The 12,646-nt window shown below is 35.1% G+C and overlaps 1 protein-coding gene and 1 pseudogene across 6 annotated transcripts in view; one reads left to right on the top strand and one right to left on the bottom strand.

Moving 5' to 3' along the window:
• The window catches only part of PIAS2 (protein inhibitor of activated STAT 2), a 130,482-nt gene that overhangs the window by 45,405 nt on the left and 72,431 nt on the right, over positions 1–12,646 (bottom strand). For 5 of the 6 annotated variants that reach the window (XM_055324436.1, XM_055324431.1, XM_055324434.1 and 2 more), the window contains 2 exons: positions 5,685–5,824; positions 922–959 (listed from right to left, as the gene is read on the bottom strand). In XM_055324436.1, the coding sequence (XP_055180411.1) occupies positions 922–959; positions 5,685–5,824 (178 nt within the window). Of the gene's footprint in view, positions 1–921; positions 960–988; positions 3,754–5,684; positions 5,825–12,646 lie in introns of those variants that run through there. The other variant, XM_055324435.1, reaches the window with a different exon arrangement.
• On the top strand, positions 5,833–12,641 carry LOC129509070 (40S ribosomal protein S25-like; annotated as a pseudogene).

The raw sequence follows: 12,646 nt of genomic DNA, 5'->3' as shown, positions 1-12,646 counted from the left end.
CTCTGGGCTCCAAAATCATTGTTAAAGGAAGATTCTCATAAAAATCAGTAACATTTTAAGCCTGAAGAATCCATTTCCTAGAAAAACATGTACTTCTGGTTATACAATCTATTGATGTAATAACAAAGTCACTCAAGGTGAGAACAACTCCTCATTCTACACATTGCCCTGGGCCCAAATCTCCAGTGCTATTTCAGGGCTCAGACACAGAGAACTGACACGGGGGACTGCCACGAGCCTTGGCAACCTCTGTGGCCTAGGAAGCAGTGGGGTGTGGGTCTTCCTCCGGCCCTCCCTACCCTCAGCAATTCTCTCAAAGTCTCTCTGTGTCCCCTTCCCCTTCCGCTTCTCCCACGCCCTTCCCTCCTCTGCTCTGCCTCTGCTATCCACCTGTCAGTCCAGGTTTACTGCAGGTCTTCATGTTGGGATTCGGAGATACTCGAGTTTCTTATCGCTGGCAGAGAAAACAGGAATGACGGGTATACAGCAACTTTAGATTGGGGCATCCCTAAAGTCTGAATCTGACTGCCTCTAAACAACAGGAAGAAGTGAGCTAATGATTCAAGTCTTGAATCGGCTTCCGCTCTTTTTGACATATAGAACAAGCGTTTCACAAATAATCTCTGTGAAGTTTTAACTTCTAGTCATCACTGCTTCCCTTCATTTTAATCACTCAAGTGCTTGTAAGAAATGAACTAAATAAAATACAATTAAAAATTCAGGTATCAAGTCAAAATACCACAAATTTTAAAACAGCAACTTTATTCCTCCAAATAAAATTGTGAAATATTTATAGTCATTCCTTTCCATCAAGTTAAGTAACTGAAAGTTGACTGTCCTGATTTTATGCAACTGGTCATTTTTAGTTAGTATGACATAACAATCAAATACAAATTAGTTGCTTAAATTCAGGATACATACCTGGGGATCAACTGGAATAAGGGAAAGAAAATCCAAACCTAAAACAAAAATGCTTTGTTAATAGTTGTCTCATATTTTGGAGACAAGAATTATTTCCCAAAATCATTTTGTATTTCATGAGTCATAAAACATTTGGGTAAGTGCTTACCATTCTGCCAAAGAGAAGTGTGATATTACAATCAGTGATATTTAAAGTTCATAAAACTCCAAAATGCACATATTCCCCTCACAAAACAACTGGAAAAACCGCCTCCCAGAGACTTAAAAGGGACCAGTCCAAAAATTTCCAGAGAAGTAAGACTAGTCAAAGCAAACTTTTCCCCTTCATCACTTAACAGAATGAGAAACAATAAAAACAGTAAGAAAATGATCTGGATTCGGATCATTAAAAAAAAAAAAAAACCATACTTAGGCACTTAAGATACTTCACATTTATTTTTTAGAAATACACCACAATGAACTTTTCATCTAAAATAGCACTTCTTAAACAGATGTCTGTTTCATGGATTGCTCTCTGCCAGCCTGTCCCCACATGAGGAGTAGTACACAGTTCAACACTCTGCACAAAGCAAGCACTTGGTTAACTGCTGCTCACTTACAAGTCAAATCTTAGTAGGGCTTAGTGGGTTATAAGCTAACATTTTCTAAACCAAAGATCTGGGATTCTCCAATTATGCTTTTAGAAACAGGAGTGTGGAAAAGTTTGCCCAGTAATACCATTTGGAAGTATTAAAATTATAACAATAAATAATAAAAAAATTTCAAGTCTGAAAAGTTTAGCAATAAACTTCAAGATCAGTTTCACCTAAAACTCTCTAAATTTCAAAACATTAAAAAAATTACTAGATATAGGTCAGTGAGACAGGCCAATTTCTGTTCAATTCTATGAACTTATATATGCTGGCTTCAACGTCACCTCAAATGTAACAATCATACAGAATAAAAGTCTGATGTTAGACTGTTACTCAAAATAGAGAGTATTCGTGGAAATGATATTTAAAATATTTAATAACCAGTATGAATAATTTATACCTCTTTTAAAGTATATTTATTCCCTTATAATCACTAAGGATATGATAAAAAGGCTTATCAAGTGATACAAGCTATAGCACCAATCATTTAAAAGAAATAATTTAATTTCTAAAGCATTTTTAAAAACTGTTGTTGTTGATACAGTTTTTCACTCCATATGCCTATCACTAGCTGTAGGATACAAGGGAGTCTAGGCAACACTGGACAAAGGGAATCACGATTAACTTTTCCAATGACTTCCCCATAATCAGTAGATGATATATCTCAAAATAAGCTGAGAGTTTCTCTTCACATCAACGATATTGGTCAGTAAATCCTCTACTTCTGCTGAACAGTAATTCAAAATGTCTAGCCCTTATAATACCTTTAAAATTTTATATATTCAACATTTCTGTTATTGACTAAGTCACAAATATAGTTTATTGGCATTATCCTTTAACTGACTTAATTTTATTAATTTGGTTTTGCTTCAAATGGTGTTAACATTTTTAATAACAGCTTCAGCTTTTTATAGCCTACTTAATTTTATATGTTCAATAATTTTTAATGTTTGTTGAATCACTCAGTCCATTTGAATAACTTAAACCTTTTTTATAAAGCTAAAATATCTCTTGCATTGCGTACTGAAGCCAAATCACTCAAAAATGCTCATTTTCTAAATGTTTAACTATTCCCACTTCTTAACTACAATTTAAATAAATATACAGTCTTGATATAATTTCTAAACTGTGCAGCTCCAGCACTGGAGGCTGCCCATCAAGGTGCAAAGATTCTTCACATTTTCATTATTTCAATTCCCAGCTCTTCAGATGTACTATAATTCTCTTTGATGATCGTCTCATGTGCCAGTCAATTTATACTGATGAAAGATTTAAGACATTTACTTGATCTGTATCTTTTGACACCTTATCCAAGGATAACTGAATATGATGATCCATAAAATGCCATGGCAAAACACCCAGAAATGTTTCTTGGTTTGGCAGAAACTCCTGACTATGCCCCTAGCATTATTATATATACCCTCCATACAAAATCCAATGTTTTAATGTAAATATTTCTCACTGAAACCATTTTTTTCTCTAACAGTAACACTGAAATTCAATAGATTTCAGATGTTATTCCTTCTGACAAAAAACTTTAAACTACTATCAAAGTCTTGCATCTTACATTTTAAGCATACTATTAAAGCTCTGATATAAAATAGATGGAGCTTCACGAATACAGATTAAAATGTTACTGCCTTGTTTTGTAGTTTAGTAGAATGCTGTTTTCTTATTTCACCTTAAGTTTCCATTACAGCATGTTGTACTGATATATTTTTATGCCCACCTAAGTATTTCATGATTGAAAATGCTCAATTATTTTTAACTAAAAAGCAGGCAGTGTTAAAATTCTGATGGTACATTCTAAATGTTTTATTAACACTGATGATAAAATTGTAGTTTTTAGGTTTTAACTGCTTCTTTATGTGAAATCTACTCTACATATCTTATTAGTAACACCACATTTTCCTTGAGCCATGAACTTTAACAAAACATGATTGCTACAGGATTGCTACATGGTTAAATATGTAAATGTTTAGCACTTCCCAATTTTAATGATACAACTTTTGAGCTCCATTCGCACCTGACAATATGGCACTAGCAATAATAAGGCAGTCATATTTTTTCTTGAAATAATCAAGCTGTTTTCCATTCCATAAATACAAATTATTTGTTTTATTTTGTATTCATTGTTGCACAGTATCAGGAGATGTTCCAAGCTGCGGTTCATTATTAATATCATTTCTTCTTTGTTCTCCTGCAGATTCAGAAGATTCACGTTTATGATGTTTAAAAGGAATGTTAAGAAATGTATTAAAACTTTGTCATCTCTCCATTCTTGATGTTCTATTTAATATTTTATCATAAATTATTAAATTTATAAATATCAACTCTGCACATTAGGACTGATTACATAAAAATTATGCACAAAAATAAAACCAAAATAATTACTAACTACAAAAGAGCACATTAACAATAAAACCAAAGTAAAAGCTAAACTATTTAGATGTAGTAATTGCTACGTAATTCATACATGATGATAAACTGGTAATTCTTATAAAGTACAATTGATCCTATTCTGTTCCAATTTATCAACTGGTAAGAAAGCATTTCAACACTTCAATAACCAGTAACCCCACACTGGTTTATACTGGCGAAATATCAACCTTGCATATTAACTTTAGTTTCTTAATACCAGCTTGAAATGTATTTTACAAAATACAGTTAACACAATTTATTGCTTCTTAAATCTGCACATTTTATAGTCTCACTTTATGCAAATTTTGAAATAATGTAAATTCTCCAACAAAATTAAAAATTCATCCAGACTCACAGAATATGAAAACTAACAGAGCAAGTGATTTGTAAATTGTGGCTGTTCTATTCTTAATGGCCAGGGTCACTTTAGTAAGGTTTTTTTAGCATTAATTTGTATTTCAAGAGCTTTAGGAAAACAAATCCTTCCAGAATGCTTGTTTATAACACATACTAAGATGACACGTGAACCCTTTTCAACCTCATTTAAAACTAGCTGAAGTTAAAGGAAAACATGGCAGTTAGGAATCAAGTACCTCTGAGTTCCGTCAGTCTTATGGACCACGAAACCATCTCTGTACCTTAGCATCAAGTTTTGTACACAACAAATATTTTTTAATTGGTGCCGGCTGGGCTTAACAATGTTTTAAAATACCAATTCCCCAAGTACACATGAAGTAAACATAGTTAAGTAGGCTTTCTGAAACTTTGTGATAGATAGTATTAGTGGTTTATTCTCCTTGATTAAATTTTATTCAAATAATCTGAATAAATTTCAAGTGGCAAGATTACATTAGGCCAGGTAACACAACTACCAATTGTTTCAACAACACAAATTTTGCCCAATAGAATACATACCATGTTTAAAATAAAAACCTCATTAAGAGGATAAGAAAAATAAATTGTGGGTCAAAATTAACTTCACAAATCTAGAAAAGAAAATTAGTAACAGGAGGAGGGAACTATATTCCACAAAAAGGGCCCCTCAGAAAGAAAGGAAGTCATGAATACAAGAGGCACTGGTTTCAGCTTGCTCAAATTTGATTGACAAAAAAATATCTCAAAAACAATGGCTATGGAGGGAAGAAAAGTGGGGGGGGGGGCTCCAAATTTTATTATATGGCCTTGGTTCTAAAGTAATTCAAACAGCATTGAATTTTTCAAATGTTAATATACACATAAGAGATATCACTAAATATTAAGCAGTGCTCTAAGGAAACAGCTGGTAGATTCTATTTTTACAGAGGGAAAAAACCCCACAGGGGTTTTGTTATGGGTAATGTTAACCCCATGGTATAGCAATATGTTCTGAACCTGTGAGAGGCTACCAAGATCATGAGAAAATACTCTCCAGAACCTGTGAAGCTTCTGTGATAAAGAAAATGTCACTGAGTACAAATTCTTTATGAGGGAGAGGAAAGTCTCCAAAATTTTCCTACTATCTTACTATATTTCCTATTATCAGGAATCTATAGATTGCTCTGTAATTAAAATGATAGGAATTGAATGTGATATACTAAAACAGATACCACCTTTGAATGAAGCCTTCAAATTTCCTTAGTATTTGCTTAAATTTTAACACTACATTTGCTCCACAGATTATGAGTATATATAAATAAAACTTGGTACAAAATACAATAACTCTTCACATACCTGGCAAATCTGATGATATGCTTGATATTGGCGTGTGGTGGAATGGTACTGAGTAGTCTGTTAATGAAGGCGGAATAGCAGCAGGATCAACCGAAGTCACACTGGGCACCCTTACAGAAGATGGCTGATACATGAGAACCCTGTTTTAAATAGCATGGGAAATTACAAACAATCTGGCTGTTAGTTCACAGGAGAGAAGGGCTGTACCACTGGGCATTCTCAGCTGTAAGCGCACTAAGTTTCAACACAGCTACATGGTGGCTACTCACTACACAGTCCTCCACTCTACTCTCCTCTTTCTTAACAGACTTCATTTTAACATGAACGTATGCTGGCTCTCAACAGCAGCTGTGACATAAGAGCAAGCTGGCATTAAACATAATGTACAGTGCTGGAGCAATACAGAAAACTTTCAACCACAAATAGAAATGTACTTTACATATGCTTTTATTAATGTATGTGTAACACAGATGTGGATATTAGTAATTTTATCTATAAAGAAATTTAGAAATAAAAATGGACTACTAAGATTTTATTTAAATCATGGCACCTTTATAAGTGAATCTACTTACTATAGCTCAACCAGAAGCTCTTCTAACTCAAACTGTGTTAATTACCAGCAATCTTATCTGAGAATCACCTGAGCAAAGATAAAGATAGCCAATCCTAAAGCCAGCCAACCTGATGATGATAGGCAGCAATCCAAAATTAGAATAAGATGATTTCTCAAGATTTAAAATAAAATGTCCAGAAGTAAAAATGTTAAGTTACTACAATACCATCTACTTTAAAAGGGTAGACTTTGAAACTAACTAAGCATACTAAGAATACAAATTAAACACCCTTGAGAAATACATAATTGGTTTTTTATATATATGCATATAAAAATACATATATATATTTATAGCTTTATAATTTCAAACAGTATAATTAATCATTTTTTTTCAAATGTCAAGAATAAAGAGAGAGGACTTTGCATTCTACCTATGTAACTCTCATTTTCTCTTAGACACCCAGGGTCAACAATCAGAACCTAACAAGAAAAACATCTTGAACGTACACAAGAAAATAAGAAATATTAGGGATCCTATAGCTGGTGGTGGTCATCTTTTGTGTCCATCATCTTAGTGAGGTTGCAGCGGTAGCAGCTGCTCTGAGCTTCATGATGCCATCCAAGGACAAGAAGAAAAAAAAAAAAAAAACAAATGCAGTAAACTCAGCCAAGAAAGATAAAGATTCAGTGAACACATCTGGGGACAGACCAAAAAGAAATAGTCCAAAGCCAGGGTTTGAGACCTAAGATCAATAACCTGCTCTTATTTATATGTCAAACTCTGTGAGGAATTTCCCATTTATAAGCTAGTTAACCCCAGCTGTTGTATCTGAGAAACTGAAGATTCATAATTCCCTGGCCAGGGCAGCCCCCTTCAGGAATTCCTGAGTAAAGGACTCCTTGAACTGTTTTCAAAACACAGCATTCAAGTGACTTACACCAGAAATACCAATGGTGGAGATGCCCCTGCTGCTAGTAAAGATGCATAAGCAAGTCCCATCAACTGTACGCTTTGAAAAATAAAATTTATTAAGTTAAAAAAAGGAGAAGGGACAAGGACACAGGGACATTAATGTTAGCATCCCAAAGCACTGCCAATGAACTACTGTTAAGCTTAACGAGAGAGGCACAGAATTATGCAGTTGAAAGGAATTACTACAAAAAATAAAACCAACAGAAACTTAGCACCATAATCACAAAGCTAGAATGAGAGGACAACTAGGACCTCTAGATGGGCCTTTCCTTTGGTCGAAATACTTCCCATTACTGCTCCGATTATTACACACTAGTGATAAGAATTGATAACAAAGTTGCATGATACTTTTCATACTCTAAACAACTGACAGAACTATTTCATGACCTCAGTTTAAATCTCCAACCATTGAAATAATCACAACCTATTAAGACACTAGAATCATTTAAAACTAGTTTGCATGATGACATGAGGATCTTGTCTAGCTCTTATTCTATACTATTTGTCAAAAATATGGACAGCGTCGGAAATGTGAAAAATGAAGTCATCTTGAGAGGCATATATAGCTGTGCTGGCAACTGTGTTGTTTATTCTCAGAATAGTGAATAAACAACATAGGTCAGAGTTCAAAAGTCTTAAAAATGGATCCATAGGAGACAATATGCTTGAGACAGCAGAAGCCTAGTATTTCAAACGTGTTTCCCAGAGGATTGAAGGTTGAGGGTTGAAGATGGAAGTCATTATCTAAAGAGCAACCTGTCTGGCTTAGAATCAGAAGGCTTCTTGGTCTCTAAAACCACAGGCAGGAGGTGAGCAATACTAGATAAGGCAGACTCTGTGGGGCAGGGAAAGAAAGAACTGGGGATGAGATAAAATAAATTATGTATTATTAAAGCACATCTTTTCCTAGAGGTTTAAAACCGTGGTCCTCCCAAAGATACAGATGCAATGAAACGCCGGGACACCTGCACCCCGATGTTTCTAGCAGCAATGTCCACAATAGCCAAACTGTGGAAGGAGCCTCGGTGTCCATCGAAAGATGAATGGATAAAGAAGATGTGATTTATGTATACAATGGAATATTACTCAGCCATTAGAAACGACAAATACCCACCATTTGCTTCGACGTGGATGGAACTGGAGGGTATTATGCTGAGTTTAAGTCAATTGGAGAAGGACAAACATTATACGGTCTCATTCATTTGGGGAATATAAAAAATAGTGAAAGGGAATAAAGGGGAAAGGAGAAGAAATGAGTGGGAAATATCAGAAAGGGAGACAGAACATGAGAGACTCCTAACTCTGGGAAACGAACTAGGGGTGGTAGAAGGGGAGGTGGGCGGGGGGTGGGGGTGACTGGGTGATGGGCACTAAGGGGAGCACACTTGATGGGATGAGCACTGGGTGTTATTCTGTATGTTGGCAAATTGAACACCAATAAAAAATAAATTTATAAAAACAAAAACAAAAACCGTGGTCCTTTACAGGAATGAAAGTACAACAGGTCATCACGAAAAGGGTTTTCAAATTACACGTGACCCTACCTCCCACACAAGAATGTGTACCTGAAACTGGGGAAGGGGATGTAGGGGCTAAGGAGAGAGACCAGTACGCTCATGCTGAGGAGGGGGTTTAAAAAGTGGCTCTGATTATTCTGGCTGTCTCACAGTATTAATACCTCAATCATATTTTTGAAATGTAAGAGACAAGACTTTGAAGATACACACACGTGCACACGGCTGTGCCTACCTTCCTCCTGCTCTCCCTTCTCCTTCTTCAGTATCTCACACTGAAAAGTTTCTTTTGTCTTGATCCTGAATTGACCTATGAACTTGAATCAGATTTATAGAAGACAACAACAAAACTCACTTTCCTCCCCGGCTCCATTACTTACAGCTGTAGCATCACGTCAGCGACCCAAGACATGGCCTATCACCACAGTACATCTAATACAGGTTCTGTTCTCATAACACGAAACTTTAAGTAACTACTACTTGTTTCTCCAATACAAAATTTTGACGGTGACAACATGAAAATGTCAAAATCCAATGAAGGTACAAATTCTTAGATCAACATCTAAAACTTCGGCAAACACGAAAAACTATTTTGTGCAGATTAATTTCTATTACCTGAACTTTGCAACCATTAACACAAATTCCATTTTTATAGAAGAGGTAAATTAGTCACTTGTGACCATTATCAAATTATGCACTGGCAGCAGATTTTGGGATTAATTAGAATATTCACAAGGACTATATTCAGAAAGATAAATGATTCTAATGTCTATATAAAAAAATAGATGGATTTATAAGTATGGAATAACAGGGACCATGGAGAAATGTAAATGGCCATATCTGATGGAATTGTGGGTATAAAAATGTGATACTATGAAGTAATTTTAAAAAATTTAAAGTTTGTTAACATGTTACTGCCTCCTCATAGGATTGGCAAATACACAGGCAGAGGTACACATTATGCATGTGTTCATACATATTTTAAATTTTTGTAGCTTCATCCATAACATCACAGCACAAAGGCAAGTTGTTGGAACACTGCTAGACAGCAAATACTAGCATTCTAAACTATGTACTGGATCACTGAATTCATCATACTTGGCCCAGACTTACATGTCTGAAAATGAATTAACAGTTCAATAACTTGAATTTTTACCCATAAGCCTGAAATTCCCTGTGTGCTCCCACTTTATCAAACAAACAAAAAAGATTCAATTTTGTTACCAATTCCTAATGAGTCTTAATCCACAGAAATACATATTTATCCCTATTCTTGTCTATTCTGGTCTTTAGAATACCTTATTAATGACAAAGCAATCATTCAATGTTCAGGGAATGGGTGGGGAGATAATATTTAAAATTATCCTTTCATGTAGAAAAATATCAGAGGCTTTTTTTTTTTAAAGTCTTAGACTAAGGTGCGAATCTCTTCTGATAGCTACTACATGACCACATTTAAGGACTAGAATAAGTACGCAAGGAGAGAGGCTTGAAGGAGAACTATCAAAATGTTAATAGAAGTTATGCCTAGGTGGAATGCATTCTATCTCTTGATTATAAAACAACTGTAAAACTGTTTTTAAGAACAATTTTTAGGGGTCCCTGGGTGGCTCGGTCAGTTGAGTGTCTGACTCTGTTTCAGCTCAGATCAAGCCCTGTGTCGGGCTCTGTACTCAGCAAGGAGTAGCTTGGAGTCTTTCTCCCTCTCCCTCTGCCCCTTCTTCTCTCACTCATGTGTACTCTCTCTCTCCCTCTAAAATAAATACAACTTTTTTAAAAAAAGTATTTTACTAAAACAATACCTCTTAAAAAATAACTGCTCTCTGGAATGTAATTGAAAGCAAGTTTTCCTGGTCTCCCATTCTCTATTCTTTCTAAATTTGCTTACTATCATTGACCAAGAACTCCTATGATAAACTTACACAGCAGAGGAAAACCAAGAAAATTATAGATGCTGCATCATAAGACAGAATATGAAAAGGATGGACCAGGAACAAAACCACAAAAGCATTAAAAGTTAGAAGGGGAAAAAAAAAAACTGGAAGGGATTACAGAGATGATATAATCATAGATGGGTCTCCATGACACCCACTGGGACAGGTGGCATACATCCTACCTCAACACAGAAAATGTGATCTTAGCACAAAACATCAACTTTCCTAATGTTCAGCTCTAATTGAAAGTCTTTCCATGTATCTTCCCTCCACTGGACTTAGATCTCCCAAATGTTGTAACATAGAATAAACTTAATTCACCTCATCAATGATTCGCTTTTAAGAACTACAAGATATTTACATTATCACATCTTCTCTTTTCCTGGCTTAACAGAGTCAGTCCTTAGATACATCCATCCATCATGCTACAGTCTGCACTCTTTACCACCCTGTTCCCATCTTCTGATGCACAACATTTTATATCTAAAATGATATTAAGTAAAAATCATCTAGCCTTAAACAGAATAAAACTAGTGTGAGTATATAATCCTGAACACTATGCTTCTTTGATTAATGCAGCCCAAGAATAAATCAATCAGCTTCAGTGGTAAACCCTTCAAACCATTAAGTGAATTCTGTTATTTCAAAGACTTTCTATCAGAAATGGCTATTAATGAACTAAATACTTTTCCAGACTCCATTAAATGACTACATAGTTATCCTTATGACACAATCCAGTTTATCAATGTATTTCCTAACAATGAAGCATTCCTGGATGAACCCTACTTTGTGGTAATGGATGCCATTTTAACATATAATTAAATGACTTAAGACTGAATTTAGAATTTTCGGTGCTCTTGCTAATGTGAGCCAGCTTCATTACGCATGGTTGTTAATGTGTAAATCTCATTTAGGCGTTAAGATTTCATGGAATGAGCTGGGTAGCTACAACTGCTAGATTTTTTAAACTAAAATACACTGACAGTATAATTCCATTTATTGAAAATATCTAGAACAGGCAAAAGTGAACATGAGGGAAGATTACTATGTGTTGGAAATATTCTACAACTGAATTGTGATGATGACTGGGCAACTCTGAATTTACTAAAAATCAATGAACTGGACAACTTAATAGTTAAGATAGGAAAATTTTATGGCATGTAAGTTATACTCCAATAAAGCCATTAGAAAAAAATAAGTGCACTGATAGGTCCAAAGGACAAGATGGCACACCCAAGTCCAAAACAGTATGTTCATGAGATGTCAGGAAAACCCCCTGCTACTTTCTTGCAGTTTCCAAAATTTTTAAGAAATGCCTGTTGCTAGATACTCCAAGCTATCACCTACTACATAGGACAGCAATTACATGAGTCATAAAACATACATGCTAGAGCGCATTTACTTGCCTACAGTTTGCCCTGGAGAGGATGAAATAGGAAGGCAAGCAATAATTTATTGAGAGACTACCACATGCCTGACACTGAGCCTAAGCTCTTTCACTATCTTATTGAAACCTGACAGTTATTTTATGAGGTAGGCATTATTTGACTCCATTTTACAGAGTAGAAAAGGGAAGCTCAAACAAGTAGTTCAGTCAAGATCCCAGACCAAGTAAGCAATGGTTTCAAAACTGGAATCCGCACTTGTCAGATTCCCAATGCCACACTCCATTTTTATGCCAGGCTTACTTACTCATGTTGGTCTGTGATGCCAAACTTACTCGTTACAAATAGGTTCCACAAAATGACAAAAAAGAATCAAATATGAAATAAATACTTAGACATGAGAAGATTTCAACTCTTACTTCCCAAAGATGTTAATAATTTCATCAAAATTTCTCTCCTTTAAACAATGTGCTCTCTTGAAAATATTTCAACTGAACAAAGGCAAACGAAAATAGCCTTCTATAGTTATGCAACTCTCAGACATTTACAAACCTGTACCAAGAACAGTTAGTTCCAAGTGTAATAAACAATAGTGAACTATAA

Source organism: Nyctereutes procyonoides, unplaced genomic scaffold (genome assembly GCF_905146905.1).
Source record: "Nyctereutes procyonoides isolate TBG_1078 unplaced genomic scaffold, NYPRO_anot_genome, whole genome shotgun sequence".
Taxonomy (NCBI): domain Eukaryota; kingdom Metazoa; phylum Chordata; class Mammalia; order Carnivora; family Canidae; genus Nyctereutes; species Nyctereutes procyonoides.
This window is presented reverse-complemented; position numbering and strand designations above follow the sequence as displayed.